Source organism: Lissotriton helveticus, chromosome 5_1 (assembly GCF_964261635.1).
Source record: "Lissotriton helveticus chromosome 5_1, aLisHel1.1, whole genome shotgun sequence".
Lineage (NCBI taxonomy): Eukaryota > Metazoa > Chordata > Amphibia > Caudata > Salamandridae > Lissotriton > Lissotriton helveticus.
In genome coordinates, this window is record NC_136065.1 from 1,348,604,144 (window position 1) to 1,348,622,538 (window position 18,395).

Sequence of the window (18,395 nt, forward strand, 5' to 3'; positions counted from 1 at the left end):
TTAAAACTTGCCTTTTGTTAGTAATATATCAGATATGCACACAGGGGCCTAGCTTTGTGGGGGCTGGGGCAGGTGCCTTGCCACCTCAGTTTGGAACCAAGGTATTACTGGCTGATGAGCCCTAACTAGGCATATGGCTGGATCCAAACTGAGGTGGCAGGGTTTGCAAGCTAACAACGGATTAGGATGCAGCCCGAGTAATTACCAGTGGCGGCTGAGTTTAATTCAAGCATTCAATCCATAATTTTTTGTATACTTTAGTGGGTATACCCAGACGTGGGTGCTGTGCATACTGTGTCACTGGAACTAAGCTATGCCTAGTTGATGAGTCCTAACTAGGGCAAAACCAGTCCTGAGTTGCTTGTGTTCCGGTTCAAGAAGGACCTGGCCTGTCAATTGAGGCTAGACTGTTACCATTGAAGTGAAGTCAAGACTGATTTGCATATGGCTGGGGCCAAACGGAAGTGGAAAGGTGTGCGAAATAACGATGGATTGGGATGCGGCCCGAGTAACTTCCAGTGGCTGAGATTATCTCAAGCTTTCCATTCATCACCTTTTTGTATACTTTAGGTCACGGAGAGAGCAGAACTATGTTCAGGTGGTGTATTGCAGCAAATTTGCATGCGGCACTGCGTTGTTCCACGTCTTTGTAAATTTGCCCCCTCATTACCAGTTTACAAAAAAAGTAGAAAATCTACACCCATAGAAGTACTTCTTGAATGGATGCAAATGTACTACTTTATAAAATTCATAAACCTTGGCAGTAGTGGGATTGGACAGCTATGTCAGTCTAAGGTTTCCAAGCATACTACTGGCAATCAATCACCCAAAAAGCAATGGGTTGAATGCTCATAAACAATCTAATCACTGGCAATCTCTAGGGATAACTTTTAATACCATAGTTGTTTGCCCACTGTGCTATTTTAAATATAGTCTCTAAACTCTTGGCCATAGTGGGTTTCGGGTGATGTCATAATGTAGTCGACATTAAAAGTTTTAAGATTTAACCCCTTCTGTGCTCGCATCGGCCAATGGCCTGCTGGGTGCTGCGCGCAACCGTTGACCGGCGCAGCCCCGCCCTCTCCGTCGAAAGCCAGCACCGCGGTGGAATTGCCCTCACGGTAAACGGGTTAAGTAATCAAGAAGCGTTTACCAATTTAATCTCTAGATAGAAGTAGGATGTACTGCATGTACATCTATAAAGTCTTCCAGATTCGAAACAGTTTTTACAGAAAGTAGCTTGTTTCTTCCAGTTTCCTTGATTGGAATTGTGTACCCTGGAATGACTATCATGCATGTGTCAATGGTTGTTGTACCTCCAGCTTAAAAATGTAGAGGAGATTTTGCAGCTGAGGCTCCTTCTTTTTCTTTTCTCTCTTCTTTCTTCTTGTAAAAAAGATATACCTTTGGTTCATCATTGAGGGTTTGTAGGCCTTCTTCAAAGTGCTCTACAGAGACTAGCTATGTGAATATACAGATTTACTTTCTAATGCACTGAATACATAGTTTTGTAGATTATTAGATACTTTTGCTCAGCGAAGACTGTACCCATCTTGTTAGTCACATTTTTTTTCAAAAGAAAACCATACATTTTAATACCTAGAATGCTAAAAGCGATTCAATTTTTTGGAACGTCAAACTGGTTTCATCCATAAAATGTTAGATGTACATATCTTCATTGGTTAAATTGGAAGTTAAGAATTAAGTGATGACCCGTATGGCGTCCTCTTGCCATATCGTTTTTAAATTCCCAGGCAAAATATGATATCATTCAATCAGTGGGATTTGTAACAGTCCTAAGCTGTACACAAGGAATGCAGGGTGGTTAAAGAATACTTTAGAGGCTTCACATCTAGAATTCTTATTTAAAGAACAGTATATTTTATGGAGGCCTTCGATTTCCTTGCTTAAGTTTTTGGAGCTAATTTGTACTTTTCCTGAACTTCATTAAGTTAAACAAAATGCATAAAAGATTCACTGGCTGTGCCTATTGTTTTATACGAAGTCACTCACTCACTGCACTCCTCACTGAGGATGAATTTAGTCCAAAAGTTCCCAGACTTGGGGTAGTGTCCTTATTCTGAAGTAAAGCCATTTTATATTTGTTTTGAGTAGCAACATATGAACGACTAGAGTACAATGGTGTTGTGACAATGTGTTGGGGACTACATATGAACACACCTGCTTCTCCTCATCTCTTACTTTGTTTCCTTCCCTCAGACTGACACTAAGATGCGGGAGATTCTGAAGTACACCCACCAGTTCCTGCAGAAGTTCTGCTTGGGGAATCCGGAGAATCAGGCTTTGCTGCACAAACATTTGTCCCTTTTTCTCACTCCAGGGGTAAGTGCAAGAAAAGAGATATAGCCAGGAACAAAATAACCGATTTAACAAACAGCCATGTTTTTAGCTATCTTCTGAATGAGGGGGTCTCGTATTAACATAATCTCAAGAGGAAGGGAGTTCCATCTTGGCTTAGTCCCATTTAAGGGTGTCTTAGTTGGAATTATCAGGTGTGCCTTAGCAGAGGTTCTCAAAGTCCTGGTATGAGTACAGCATGGCAATCTGTCACTCACAATCGCGTGGTCTTCACTTGGAAGGGCATTATGGCATATGCTAAAGCATTCTGCTGGGCATAACATGAAGGAGGAAGAGGTTCATTCACATCAGTAAAATGTTACCCACCATTTTCATTCTGATTAATGTTATGTTATTAATTTTATGCAAAGTGCTGCTATCTATACGGGTGTCTTAAAACAGAAAGAAGGAAGAGGAAAAGAGGCTACTGAGCATATAGCCATGTCTTTAAGGCTTTCCTAAAGTCCAGCATTCTCTGGGTTTTATGTAAAGGTACAGGAAGAGCTTTCCACAGTTTGGCTCTTCTAAGAACAAGAAAACCCTGCCAGCAGTCCGGTTAAATCTGAGTAGTGAAAGAAGGGAAGCATCGTGGACTGGAGAGTACGGCCTGGGACATAATGTGTGAACTTATTTCCCAGATATTTTGGACCAGTGTAATTAAAGGATCGATGAACATGACAGAGAGATTTGAAAGCAATCCCCTTCAACAGCGGGAACCAATGCAATTGTTACAATGCAACAGTAGATAAAGCAGAGAAGGAAGACCAAGACGAAGTTTGCCTGCTACATTCTGAATGCGTTAGAGCTTCATCAACAGGCCTGATGATACACCCAGAAAGAATGAGTTTGCAGTAGTCAAGGTGACTAAGGATGGTCACCTGTACCTCTAAATGACAAACAACAGGAAGAGGTGGCAACATTTTCCTCCGTACCCGTAACCACAAGCAGCATGTGGACGAGAGCTGGCTAACTTGTCTTACCAAAGAAAGATCAGTAAAAAGCCAAGATTTTGCAGTGATTTCATTGGACCATGTGACACAGACCAATATATAGGCCAGGAATAGGTTGGCAAGGATCAGGAAGGGAGACTTTGAAGAATTTAAAGGACCTCTGTTTTGCCGCTCTAATTAAGCACATTGTAGCACAACCAGGAAGTGACCACAGACATGCAAAGATGGAAGTAGTCATTAAATGCCAACCCTTATTGATCCATGGAGATAATTATTTGAGTACTGTCTGAAAACGTCATGCAGTCTAAAAGATCCTACTAGTTTATTCAAAGGACAAATGTAGATATTAAACAATGTAGAGCTCAGCACTGACCCCTTAGTGACAACCTGAGTTAATGTTTTAAATTCTGGCTTATAAAGTGGGAGGTACGCAGCCTGACTGCTATCCTGTAGATTGGATTTACAATACAGTTGAGCTAATTCACTAATACTGACCTCCGACAGTCTAGAGAGAAGAAGAGAATTTGAGACTGTGGGGCATATGTACAAGCCTATATCACCACCACAAAGTCACTTTTTCCGACTTTGTGGTGGGGATAGGGGTTTAGCCTTATTTACAAGGTAGCGTTAAGCCACTTAAATAAGACCCCCTTTCTCACTATGGTTAGCGTGAAAGGGGTGGACGGTGGGTGTTGCGGATGTTGTTCCACCACAACACCCAATGATTTTGACGCTGCCCCCTATGTACAAGGGCAGCGTACATAGGAGGCTGCCCCAAAATTAAGACCAGTGAAAACTTGGTCTTAACTTGGCGAAACGAGGAGAAATACATTATTTCTCCTCATTTTTGTGCAGCACACATGGAAATAGTAAACTGCCATTACAGGAAGGTCCCCATTCCTGTACATAAACAATCTGTAAAAGAAAATGCCATTTTGTGACTTTCATGTGTACTGCATGAAGCAGCACACATAAAAGTGACCAAATGGCATTTTAGGATTGTTTATGTACAGGAAGGGACATCTTCCTACACATAAACAATCCTCCCCTGCACGCAGACACCCTTGCACACCATTGTGCCAGGGTGCCTGCATTGTCGGTACACTGCTAAGTGTAGCGCCAGCGCAGGGGGAAACCCAAGGCTGCACTATATCCTTGTAAATATGGTGCAGCTTTGCATTTCGAAGTGGCCAAGTGAGGCGTAAAGCCAGGATTGCTAATGCCTCACTCCGCCACTTCCTTCTACAAAGGCCCCTATGTCGAAGGTGAATGATAGTTTCACAAATAATGGTATTGATTGACTTCTTAGAATGATGACTTGTCACTATGTCATCTAGATACCTGGGCCTAGTTTTATTAAGCCCTTATGTTTCTATTGCGTCATACGAGATGGCACAAGGCAACACAAGGACTTAAGTGAGATTTACCTAGCTAGGCAGAGCCACCTTATATGGCTGTGCATGGCTTAGCTAATCTAGAGTAACAAGGGGAAATATATTTTCTTCTTCTTGTTATTTCCTCTTTCTACATGTGCCTAATTCTGCAGCACACTAGAAAGAGGAAAATACCTCTTGCGATTGTTTTGTGCAGGATTGTTTTGTGCAGGATTGTTTTGTGCAGGAAGTTGTCCCTTCCTGCACAAAAACAATTCTGCCTGCAACACAGGCACCCTTACACCATGGCGAAAGGGTGTCTTTGTTGGCACTAGTACTGTGTGCGCCTGCACAGAGAGAGAGAGCAGGAATGTGCCATATATAAGTAAATACGATGCATTCCTGCTTTCTCCATTTGGCGCGGGATAGCAAGTTGTCTTGCTGCATTTTGCCAAATAATAGTAAATCAGGGCCTATGTTTCTAGTCGAGGGCTTTTGGTGTACTCTGCAATTGTCAGTCATAGTGCATAATTAGAATGTGATTAAAAGAAGGGGGCATTGTATAAAGCAGTGGGCAGGACCGGTTATTATGTCCAGGCACTGTGAATAGTCAAATAACGTGGCCCATGCAGTGCCCTTCTAGAGAGAGAAATGTATTGTTACAGTGTGATGGAGGTTGGAGGACGTAGACATGGTCTGGAGTCTTGAGCTGTAATTGTTCTTCAGTCTGATCCAAGGACAATGAGTAGACACCCACTTCGGCCTCATGATGGCCTGAGATGTCAACCTAAATTAAAATAGATGAGATACTTATGGTGCAGCATAATGAGTAGGCATTGTTGACATGTTTGTTATACGAGAAAAACGTTACATAATTCTTGATTGTTAGGCTTTATGTATTTTGCATCATTTTCTTCTTTCTCCAGGTTACACTTTTTGATGTAATTTTCACTCACAGGAGACTGATTGATGGAGAAAAAGTCTATCAGGAACTCTACAACTGATATGCACTGCTGTCTCATAGCCAGTTTTGCTTGAACCAGTCTCATGCCAGTACCTTGCATGACTTTTGTGTGTGAATTATGTCCTCGTCTTCAACTCTCGTGCGGACCAGTGAAATATATTCTGAACATATGTTTATTTTGGGAAAATTATCCATATTTTGCTTGGAAATTATTTATCCCACTCCAATTTGTGAGATGATCTGAAGAAGTTTTCAAGCTTCTAAAAGTCACAAATGCAAGGGATAAAATGAAGGTGCACAGTGTGTGAGAAGGATTACTCGTAGGTTGGCAGAAAATCGTTTTGCGTTGCGAATGTAAGATGACCATGTATAGCCTTGTGAGTGGACTGAAGTAGAGAATGGTAGCTGATTGATTGGGGTGGTTGTGTTTGTTCCTTTCTATCATGCATAATAGGAGGTAAAGGCAGTACAAATATTCTTTGGAGTTTTGATATGATCTGTAGGTCTTCTAATAAAGACTGATCTGCGGTGAAATGAATAGTTCATTGAAGTCTATCTTGAGAAGGTTTTTAGCTATTGCCAGGCTGCTTAACATTGAGCTGGTATAGAATAAATTGTCCTTTGATGTCTTTAAGTAGTCACACCACTCTTTGACTTTGGTCTAAATTCAGTGTGACAGGAGTGGAAATCTTGTATTCTTAGTTATGTCAGAGTATCCGTGTTACACTTTTCATCCAATGCAATGTATTTTCTAAGGTGTAGTAAAGATGGGTCTTTGGGGTCCGTCATTCTTCCGTTTAGATGGATCTAACTAAGGAAAAGGAGTTTTGGGTTATTGGGGTATATTGCCTTAGATCTATGATTGTCCCCTTCAGCTGAATCAGGTGGTCGAGTTTTTTCAGGCTTAATGTGGGGTAGAAGGAGCTGTAGATTTTCAAATTAGTTTACAGGTCTTCTCTGTGGTTTTATCTTTGATGGAGGGAGCAGAGATTGGTCCATGCAGTATTGCGATGATCTAGACTAATTCTCCCAATTCTGATTCAGCAATTTCTTTGGCCTCTTCACAGCTTATGGAGGCTGAGACGATGCAGCACATTTTTCTGAACAACTACCAGCTCTGCTCTGAGATCAGTGAAACAGTACTGCAGCATTTCATTCACTGTCTGGCCACACATGGTCGCCACGTGCAGTATCTAGACTTCCTGCACACCATTATCAAGGCAGAGAACAAATACATCAAGAAATGCCAGGACATGATCATGACTGAGGTAAGAGTTCCCTTGTGTGTGGTATTTTGACAAAAAATGTACCATGAGTGAGCTTTGTAGGTACTCTGTGTGTTGATAATCTCTGTGATGGTAGTGGTGGTGGTACTTTACTTTTGCTCATGGCATCACTAGCATGTTTGTTCTAACTGATAGCATCCTTATCATTGTCTCCCTTTCATAGGTGTTTATCTGCGTGTTGTGATATAATGAGTTTGTGATTGTTAATTACACAAAATGCAGAGGGACGAAAAACCATCTAGAAAATATTTTACTGGTCACTTTGAAATATAGGTGTCATCTTCTTACTAGCAGTGCGACCCGCTCTGGCAACCTTTACCATTGTTTATACAAAATTGTGTTCATGATAAATAAACAAAATTTGAACTTTAGTGCCCATTGTAGCTGAACCATGCAGAGCACAGCTTCAACGATCTCTTGTTTTACAACAATGTGTGTTTAGCACAGCAAATATCCTTCATTCTAAAATGCTACATTTTTAACTATACCATTATCTTTCTAGTTTTTTTCTACAACCAAATACTGTAGTCCAGTATTCTGCTTCCTGTTTTCAGTAAAATTTCCCTAAAAGAAATAAGTTACATTTTCAAGTTAATTGCCACAAAATAAATATCTGTTGTAAACAAATGCTACTACCTAAGATTGCCCCGCATTGCCATTTTGGGGTTGTTGTGACTTTTACCACTTGGCTTGCAGGTTTCCAGCCATATTTCTGGAAAACATTTGTGAATTTCATTTTCGTTTGAGCAAATATAAACATGGAATATACCTTCTTTGGCATACTCACCAATTCGGAGGGTTTCCCTAGAAGGAATGTACTCCTGTCTTCTTCAGGAATAAATGTGTGACTTTTTTTTATGGTGGGAAAGGATCAGAAAAAAGTTTGTTATTGTGCACAAACTTGCAGAGCATAACAACCCTGGAGTGACAACTTCTCGGCCCTGTAAGTAGATGCATCACAAGAATAGCTTTGGGATACAATACTATTGCAAGTGCTATACCAGCATTTGACGTTTTGCAAAATTGTATTCACTCATGTTAGCCAGACTTGCACATGGAAATATCTTTTTGAATCAGACCCTGTGGAGCTATCTAGCATGTTGCAGTTCTTTAGATGATACTGGTGAACCAATTGTTGCTTATTGGGCATGTGACCATTAGACATCATGAGTCAATCTTGCTTTTGTTTTTTATTGTTGTGATACCGGTCTCTGTTGTGTTTTGAAAGCCAATCTTTGCCCAATGCTGTTTCTATTTTTTCCGCATGTGATGTTTATGCACAGTATTGTTTTAAAATGCTGCTAACTATAATGTTGGTTGTTATGGCGTTGATAATGGGCATTTTGATTTGTTGTGCGCACACACCATTGAAGTGGCCGACATTTGTGCTATGTAGTCACTGATTTCATCACTGGCAGGACTTCAGAATTATGTGGACATTAGTTCTTTCTAGAGGTGTTGATAATTTGCATGGCTTGGGTTGCAGTTAGCTCTTGAGCTGTTTTTTGGAAAGCATTGTTCATTGAGGATGCTGGTATTTCTATAAGTGTTAGCTGTGTACGTTTTCCTAAAGGTACAACTCTTCTACAACACAGGTGTTTCTGACTCAGGAGTTGTGATGGTTAATTTCAGATATTAATGTAGCTCACCCTAATCTAATTAAACCTAAGCGCTTTTAATGGAAGAACTTGAAGACATAGCAAGGAAGATAGAAAAACCTGCATGAGTTTCGTTGTCTTAAGACTGCACAATCATTCTCCAAGCAGGAGGTACATAGTACTTTTTCCAACTTTTTTTCCTGAATAGTGGAGGCACAAAGCAAATATCTGTATGGAAAGACATCAATATATTTGGAACTGTGCAGGAGGTGGCTGGCTTAAGCATCTTGGGTCCATAAGTACTAATTAGGTACTAACATTTTCCCATAGACACCGAATAGGGAATTTCATTTGATACATCAGGCCATTAGTGTTATTGACCGTGGGTATGCTGAGGGATTCTTTGTTTCTGCTTTGTCTTGTTTCCTTTGTCACAGACAATTTTCAGAGAGGCAATGATGCTCCTGGTCATGGATAGCTTTCTGTGTGATACAGCACACTTTAAATTTGATTCATACATGCAGGAGTATCGTATGGAGAGAACATAGAAGAGCAAAAGTAAGATGTGGTTTTCTACTCTGCTGATATTTCTCTTGTCACTGAGTGTGGAAAACTTTCAGAGAAGCAATAATAGTGCTGGGTACACTTTGGAAATGAGCTTTAACTTCATTGACCCATCACATTACAAGGGATTGAACTGCCACACAAATTCCAGCTATTTGTAAAAGAGGTTTCATGTTTTTTTATATATGATGGGGATAATAAAATGTTTCCCTATGCTTCCAAAGTGTTAGCTTAGTATCGGAAATAAAGCCAACAATGTAACTTGTGAAGGCACAGACAGTTGACTGTCAAGAAGAAGTGAAAGAACAATTCAATTGTAGATGCTAATAAAAAGTTAATTAAATCTAAAGGAAGGACCTTTTTTCTGGGGTTTTCTGAGGTTATCTATAACTGGATGCTAGAACATTGATATTATCTTCGTAGGAGCTCCTCGAATTGTGCTGTATTGTGATGAAGAATTCCATCTCTGTACCGTAAGCATTTGTGGTTCCAAGTAGAAATAGAATAACTTGGGAGTGATGATTGACTCCTGTGGGACTCCACAGCTGTTGCTCCTGGTATTTTTACCATTGAAGTTGGTAACCCATGACATTTTAGGTTATTGTGGGTGGAATAGCCAGTCCTTGAAACTCAGGGTTCGTTGTGTCTTCTGGTATTTCCAGACCCAGCATTGGTGCCAGCATTCTTTATGGTGGCACTTTTTTTGTAGATCAGGCTTGTAGAAGACAGTAGCCACTGCTGTCCCTGATCTCAGCCTTGTGTTTGCATAAGTGTTGCTAGTAGGTAGTTCAGCATTCAATTTTACTTGTGGGTTTTACAGTTTTGGAAGAGGTGATGTACCTGATGTACCTTGATGAAGGGATTATGATGTTGGCACTGAAACCTGTGTTGCTTATTCACTTGCAAATTTCTTTTGTTTCAAAATGAGCATTACTAAGTACTGAGAAAAAGTCGTCGGTATTTCTCGTGTTTCCCCAAAAATAAAACACATGTTTCTACCTCTGTCCCACAGTTGACAAATGCTGGAGATGATGTTGTGGTATTTTACAATGACAAGGCTGCCTATGCCAACATGGTGGAGATGATGACTGCTGCCCGGGATGGTGTTCCCGAAAACAGCCCCCTCATGTACCACATCTCTCTGGTTGAACTGCTGGCTGCCTGTGCTGAAGGGAAGAATGTGTACACTGAGATTAAGTGCACGTCCCTGCTACCACTGGAAGATGTTGTCCGTGTTGTGACTGATGAGGACTGCATTACAGAGGTACTCGCGACCACTGAGTAAGGGAAGAGACTGTGAAGGATGAGTCATACCCGACAGCCTTAATGAAATAAACTCCAAACCAGGGAAACATAAGGGATACCGTAAGAAGGAGACACATTGAAGACATGCTGACCAAATAATTGAATAAGTCTGGGATGTATCACTGCTAGACGATGTTTTGTAAAGTCACACTTGTAAAATTTGGATAATGACGTCAGGTGATACAAGTTTGGGGATTTAAAGGTTGGCTGGGTTATAATGGAAGAGAACGTTGACAGTGACTTGTGAGAATGCTTCTTGACATTTTCAATGAATAGTGGGCAGAAAATTAAGGAATTCAAAAGTATGTTAAACCTCCTTAACATTTCTGCTGTGCATGTTGGCCAATTCTGAGATCTGGTGGACTTGATCGAAATTTGTATTCCAGGACTAGTGCAGTTTAGGCTTATACCAATTGGTGATTTGTTTTCCCCCCTTTCAGGTTAAGATTTCCTATGTGAACTTTGTAAACCACTGTTACGTGGACACAGAGGTAGAGATGAAGGAGATCTACACTAGCAACCACATCTGGACTCTTTTTGAGAATTTTACTCTGGACATGGCAAGGGTAGGTAAAAAAAAAGATATTGCTCCTGACTATCATTTTCTCTTTACTTGGGGATGGGCCTGCTATGGTGAAAAGAGTCCAGGCCCAGCAGGCATCTGCTCAGTTCTTCCACTCACAGCACCCTGCTTCCTCCATAATAGCTCTTTGCTATCCTTGATTATTCGCTGATTCTTGGGCGCTCCTTTTGCATCCCATTTAGATTCCCCAGTGACTGAAATTTTCACTAAAATGAAACGAGGGTCTTAGACTTCAATTGTAATGCAAGGAACACAAAATATTTTCAGACAGTGTAACATAGAAAATTGTGACACACAAGGTGAGCGAAATGAGCCTTGTGCTCTCCAGCCAAGAGTCCCGTGCTATCTCCCCGCCAGACCCTGTCTACTGCCTGTTGAATAGGTTGGCACTATACAAATACCACATTTGTGTATACATATAAAAGCACATCATCTCAACTCTCTTCATCTCTGCCACGTTATGGACTCCCCTTTACCCAGTCAACAATATGACCTCTCCCCCCACCCACTTTTGCCTTTTACTTGAGCATAATCCACCACCCATGTTTCCAGCCTTGATGGACATAGACATTTCTCAGAGCAGAAATCAGGGGATTCAAAGGAAGTTGGTCAATAACTATCGGACACCAATTCGATGAGACTCTGACAGTGAGGTAGGAATACACTGGCACCAGATAGAGACCCATTAATATTGGTCTGGGACACACTTCTGCCAGTACAGGGTTATCCAGACAAACTGTTATGAACACACTTACACCAGACCAGGGAGAACTGATGCTAGCGTTGAGATTCACTCACACAGTTACAATCTGATTCTGGAATAGTACAAATTGGGCAATGGGATAGGGACACACTGACACTGGGCCAATTATACTAGCAGCAAGACCAGTGCCTAATTTGTGCCGGTGGTTTCCGGTGCTCGGCACCAGCACTTATGTGTCAACACCAGCGCTTATAGCGCGAACTCGACCCAAAGGTAGTGGAGCGTTTTTCATGAGCACCAGTTAAGGACGCATTCATTTTTTTGTATGCATCAGTAGATTCAGTGATTTGCCCAGTATCACAGGATGTTGAGCCTATGCCAAAACTCGAACCTGGGGGCATATTATCAAGAACAGGTGATAAAATTATTGCCGCTTTATCGGCAGGAAACTGCCGCTAAAGCGGCGATAATGGGCTTGATAATATGTCCTTGTGAATTCCCATAGCAGCCCAGGTTCTGGTGTTAACCTGGGCTGCTATGGGAATTCACAAGGGCATATTATCAAGCCCATTATCGCCACTTTAGCGGCAGTTTCCTGCTGATAAAGCGGCGATAATTTTATCGCCTGTTCTTGATAATATGCCCCCTGTTGGAACTGGGGTCACCAGTTCCCCGAGGGTAGCATGGCACGAGCGGGTAGGCATCCGAAAGCTTACGTGTAAAGTGACCATACAGCACACACAACCACTGAGACAGTAAAATGGGCACGCAATGACTGACGCCACTCCAGTGAGTATGTGTAAAAATTAAATAACTTTAATATATAGAGCAGAGTTAGGGTAATCAAGAATTACAGTATCAATATCTCATTATCTTTCCTTCAAAATACATAGGTTTCAACACTTTGTAATACATACTTAGAGGAATTATTATTAAATATTGGATAATATTATATAATAGATAAACACAGGTCTGACCTCCACCTTGCTCCTCGTCAGCACCTGTAAGGAATACATCACAAAGACAACCAAAAGACATGGCTTCTTATTAATTCTGTAGGCATTTTACCCACTTCTCACCAAACAAGGGTGAGCGTTCCACAGTAATAAACATGTAAATAGGTAAATGAAACATTCCATTATTCAGTACTAAGCAGTTCCTTAAATACCTGGAGGCCTTGAGTCAACAGCTTCCTTTGCAGGCCTAAACACTTTAATGACAATTAAGTAACTCCTCATTGGCAGGAGAACTAGCATCTCATGGTGAAGACATTAGCATCCTCATCCCTTTAGAACACAGGCGACCTTTTCTCAGTGAACCAGGGTGAACATTTCATTACTGGTCAGGCTGGAATAAACGTTTCCTTCTCTAGAAGTAACCCATTCAGTAGATAAGGACGACCATTTCCGTAGGGTAAAACCGTCCCATTACCTGATGCCTGAATAAACAGTGCACCCAAGATAAACCTTCCCTTAGTTTCCTTCATCCAGAGAGCAATTCAGTATTCAATATAACCTGACGCGGTAACCTTTGCATTAATCAAATGCAGATCATTTCGTTAAATTATTTCACCAAGAATGAACATTTCTTTGAAGGCTCAGCATTTCATTTCCTCCCATTTAACTTTGCATTGCGTCAGACCTTTGCATATCAATAAACCAGGGTAGAGCATTTCATTTTACACTGGTAGGCAATGCATCAACATTTCTCTAGGGAAGAATAGCCATATCAGTAGGCATAACCCAACATCCCACCACCCAGGGATAAACCGACCATTAACAATCAGGCAGGAAGAACCACCTCCTAAGCAGAGGTAAAGAAAACATCTTTGTGACCTGGAATAAACATTCCCATTTCAGCAGTTAAGCAAACATTCCGTCAGGTAAATACCCCTTCAAAAGGCCAAACATTTAATTAGGCTTGGATAGATCATGAACCCGCAGGGGATTTCTCCTTGTGAAACTCAGTCCCTGCTAAGAAGCAATCTGACTAAAGTAATTCCACAACTAGGGACTACTTTTTCCTCAGTCCAGTCACGAAATGAGGAATTTTGGGGGTTCTTATCCTGTCATTAAGGGCTACTGCCCATGTCAGAAGGGGGCGTCTATAAATAATTAGGGCCAACGGGGCCCATTGACAGTGTTCCCCAGGGGAGGGGCGAACTCGGGCCTTCCGCGGCCTCCTGCCCTCCTCCCCTGGGGGTTACCTTTAATCTTCGGCCTCCTCAAGACCCTTGCGGAGGTTTCTGGTGAAGTGGAGGGCCCTCCAAGGTGTTTCCGGTGCCAGGGGAAGTACTCCGACTCTCCCCGGAGCCCTCCCTCAGTGTCCGTCGGCCTCGGGTAAGGTGGACCGGTCAGGGGAGGCCCGCGCTACCCCAGCGCTCTTCCCGCCGGGCCTCCTTCCGGTCCCAGGGCAGTTCCGACTCTCTCCTCAGCCTTGTAGGGGGTGCGGTCGATGATGCGGCGCTCCCCCGTCACGTGATGCGGGGTTGAGGCTTCGGTGGGCTCAGCGAGGCCTAAGGCGGCCTTCCCTTTCAATGCGGCGGCCCTCTGAGGGTACCAGAGGCCGCCAAAGTGACTCTTCACTCCTCGGCCAGGCCGCGGCAGAGACTCCGGCCCACAGCAATGCAGCGGCGGCCCTCCACTGACATCGGGGGCCACCGGGGGAGGCTAGAAGATTCAGTGGATTCCAGCATTGCAGCGGTAAGTCAGCGGCGTGTTCTGGGCGTGACAGCCTCTTTCAGGCCAGCACGGCGCGGGGCAGTTATATCGCCTCTGGGCCTCAACAGTCACGGACACGGTGCTCAGGCCGGTAGCAGGTCTCCGCTCACAGCGCCAGGGTGAATGCAAGGTGGCCCTCACACAGCATTTCTGGCAGATATAGCGCTTCAGGGTCACTATAGCCTCGAGGATCACAGCGCACTCTGGCAGCATCAGCAGGCTCAGTGCTTCTCACAGTGCCTTAGTAGATAAGCGCTGGAGGGGCGATACAGCGTTTGGGCAGTTTCTTTAACAGCGCTACACCAGTAGTTTATTTTAGGTGAAGGCAGTTCATAGTTCGAACAGGACAATCCACACAACAGTGGCAGACCAACAAAAGGAACCCAGGTGGCGTCAGGGAGCGCAGGGGGTGACTCAGCACCAATACCTGGTTGATCCCTTATTAGTCCTGTGAGAAGAAAAGTTTCTTCTTGGCACTTTATGTTTCTTGCGCCCTTGTAAATACCAGTCTCTTGATTCCTTAAGAAGGGGTGGGGTTGAGTTGATGGCTGGTATCAAATCTCCTCAGCCAGTCTCTTCAGGTGGACTCTGGGTTCCCCTCCCGCCGGGCCAGATCAGAGGGTAAGTTCAGGATTCCTCAACACTTGGAAGGCAGCACCTTAGCCCTGTCACTCCCAGTGTCATAGGTCCCTGCCTAGGCCCCACTGTCTAAAACTCCTGCGTAGGTTCTCCCCCAGGTCCGTGCTCCCTCAATCTGACAGGAAAGTTTCCCTCCCTTTCCTTATATAGTGCCAGTTGACAGTTGGCAGTGGCAGTTGGTGTCACCTCACCAATTCCAGAAGGTTCCGGGAGGTTCTAGGAGGTTCCACCATTCTGGCTATGGGCAGGCTGGCAGGCTAGTATTGATACATTGTTTGAAGGGTTCCAGCCAGCTCCTGGCTACTAGAATGCGCCTGAAAGGACCACGCTGCAATAGCAGGGGTCAGGGGCAGCCATGTTAGGGGAAGAGGGCACCTGCACCTTAACATTAGTTTAACATTACGCAGGGCATCTCCACTACACAAGGCCTATTCACTTTTGTTACAATAGGGGGCACCCTAAATTAAAGGAATAAAAAGCGAAAAATTTCTGGGAAAAGGGCCAAGTCCCACACGTCTCCCCCCAGCCAAAAGCCAGGGTAGACCGATCATCACCTTGATGGGCTTCCCTGCTTGGGGCGGAAAAAGGTGGACGCAGGCCCGTTACTTCAATGGCATCCGCCAGCTCTTCACTAATCAAACCACCCCACTGGTGTTCCCTAGTGGGATGCGGCCAGGACTGACCTCTAGGCAATCCAGAAGCCTCTGGCCCTTGCTTTCTCTCAGAGTGGGGGGCAGTAGCGCCAGGCCCATGGTACCTTTGGACCACTCTCCTTCTCAACCTAGAGTCTAAACCCTTAGGTGGAACTGGTGACAGGGGTGAGTCCTCCCCCTCCCTGCACCCCCTCTCAGAGTTCTGCACCCTCCCAACTGGAGTAGTACCCCTGAGAGTCACCACTGGGGGGACTCTGAGTACAGAGGTCCCTCCCGCCAGGTCAGTCAACCCCTGAACCCGGCCACCCAACCCGGGATCTACACCCTGTGGCTGGACCAATGCCAGAGGAGAGTCCTTCCTCCCTCCGCACCCCCTCCCAGAGTTCCGCACCCTTCTACCCGGAGAGATGCCCCTGGGAGTCTCACCGGTAGGGTCCTTAGTTACCGGTAAGCCACCCGCCAGTTCAGGCAACTCCTGAACCTGAAACCCCAGTCCAGGTTCTACACCCTGTGACTGGTCTGAACCCCGAACCTTGGGTACGCTGCCACCATTAAGAGTACCTGGCACACATGATTCCAAGGCTTCCAGCTCTAACTCCTTTAGCTGAAGCTTGTGCACCAGCTTCCTTTCTTCCATTGCAAGGCTCTCACTCTCCCTCTCGTGCTCTAGCATCTTCAATGACGCACACCCCCCAGATACTCTACTCCCTGCCCCCGAACATCTTCCCGGTAGCACATTGTCAGGCACAACAATGTTGAGTAGGCCTGGGTCTTCTGGTGTGCCCGCCTCCCTGGGTGTGACCTGCCCTTCCTGTTCCCCAACCCCTCTCCCCTCTGGGTGGGCTCCCACCCATGCCCTCAAAGCGGTACGGAGTTCCTTCTTCCCGGTTCTCCGCCCAACAGGCACCCCTATCCCCTGACAAAACTCCATTATGCCAAGTGGGGACTCAGATAAATCTGGGAAAAGATACCAGGACGTGGGTGACAGGATTAGGTCAAACAGGTCTTGATACACTCTACAGGCTAGACAGTGGAGGGGTCAATTACTTAGGCTTGCACACACAATGGGTGTGTAGCCTAATTGCTGTGCACCCTGTCCCACTGGAGGGTGCTGCATGGCCACAGGTCCTGGATCCTACCGCTCGACACCAATATGTTGGAACTGGGGTCACCAGTTCCCCGAGGGTAGCATGGCACGAGCGGGTAGGCATCCGAAAGCTTACGTGTAAAGTGACTATACAGCACACACAACCACTGAGACAGTAAAATGGGCACACAATGACTGACGCCACTCCAGTGAGTATGTGTAGAAATTAAATAACTTCAATATATAGAGCAGAGTTAGGGTAATCAAGAATTACAGTATCAATATCTCATTAGTTTTCCTTCAGAATACATAGGTTTCAACACTTTGTAATAAATACTTGTAGGAATAAATATTAAATATTGGATAATATTATATAATAGATAAACACAGGTCTGACCTCCGCCTTGCTCCTCGAAAGCACCTGTAAGGAATACATCACAAACACAACCAAATGACATGGCTTCTTATTAATTCTGTAGGCATTTTACCCACTTCTCACCAAACAAGGGTGAGCGTTCCACAGTAATAAACATGTAAATAGGTAACTGAAACATTTCATTATTCAGTACTAAGCAGTTCCTTAAATACCTGGAGGCCTTGAGTCAACAGCTTCCTTTGCAGGCCTAAACACTTTAATGACAATTAAGTAACTCCTCATTGGCAGGAGAACTAGCATCACATGGTGAAGACATTAGCATCCTCATCCCTTTAGAAAAAGGGGGGGGGGTTGAGTTGATGGCTGGTATCAAATCTCCTCAGCCAGTCTCCTCAGGTGGACTCTGGGTTCCCCTCCCACCGGGCCAGATCAGAGGGTAAGTTCAAGATTCCTCAACACTTGGAAGGCAGCACCTTAGCCCTGTCACTCCCAGTGTCATAGGTCCCTGCTTAGGCCCCACTGTCTAAAACTCCTGCGTAGGTTCTCCCCCAGGTCCGTGCTCCCTCAATCTGACAGGAAAGTTTCCCTCCCTTTCCTTATATAGTGCCAGTTGACAGTTGGCAGTGGCAGTTGGTGTCACCTCACCTGTTCCAGAAGGTTCCGGGAGGTTCTAGGAGGTTCCACCATTCTGGCTATGGGCAGGCTAGTATTGATACATTGTTTGAAGGGTTCCAGCCAGCTCCTGGCTACTAGAATGCGCCTGAAAGGACCACGCTGCAGTAGCAGGGGTCAGGGGCAGCCATGTTAGGGGAAGAGGGCACCTGCACCTTAACATTAGTTTAACATTACGCAGGGCATCTCCACTACACAAGGCCTATTCACTTTTGTTACATAGGGGGCACCCTAAATTAAAGGAATAAAAAGCGAAAAATTTCTGGGAAAAGGGCCAAGTCCCACACCCCCTGGTTCTCCAGCTCCAAAATTGGCATCTCTTGCCACTACGCCACATCTTATCCCCACTTGTAGGGTCTCATGGTTACTAGTTTGTTCTGTTATAGGCAGCACTAATAGGAGCAATAGGCTGGTGCAAGCTGTCCCCTAAGGAGAGCCCTGCATTTATTTTTTCACAAATTGACCACTAAGCAAGAAGGGGGCATTACGACCCTGTGATGGAACCGTAGTGACAATGTATTATGGTCAAACTCTTGGTGAAAGCGGGACACACCGAAGGTGGTT

The 18,395-nt window shown here is 44.3% G+C and overlaps 1 protein-coding gene across 1 annotated transcript in view; it reads left to right on the forward strand.

Annotated features, from left to right (window-relative positions):
- Positions 1 to 18,395, forward strand: part of ITPR3 (inositol 1,4,5-trisphosphate receptor type 3) — a 568,454-nt gene that overhangs the window by 429,721 nt on the left and 120,338 nt on the right. Inside the window, exons 29-32 of the mRNA XM_078644240.1 lie at positions 2,221 to 2,343; positions 6,713 to 6,913; positions 10,106 to 10,357; positions 10,839 to 10,964. Coding sequence (XP_078500366.1) covers positions 2,221 to 2,343; positions 6,713 to 6,913; positions 10,106 to 10,357; positions 10,839 to 10,964 — 702 coding nt within the window. The remainder of the gene's footprint in view (positions 1 to 2,220; positions 2,344 to 6,712; positions 6,914 to 10,105; positions 10,358 to 10,838; positions 10,965 to 18,395) is intronic.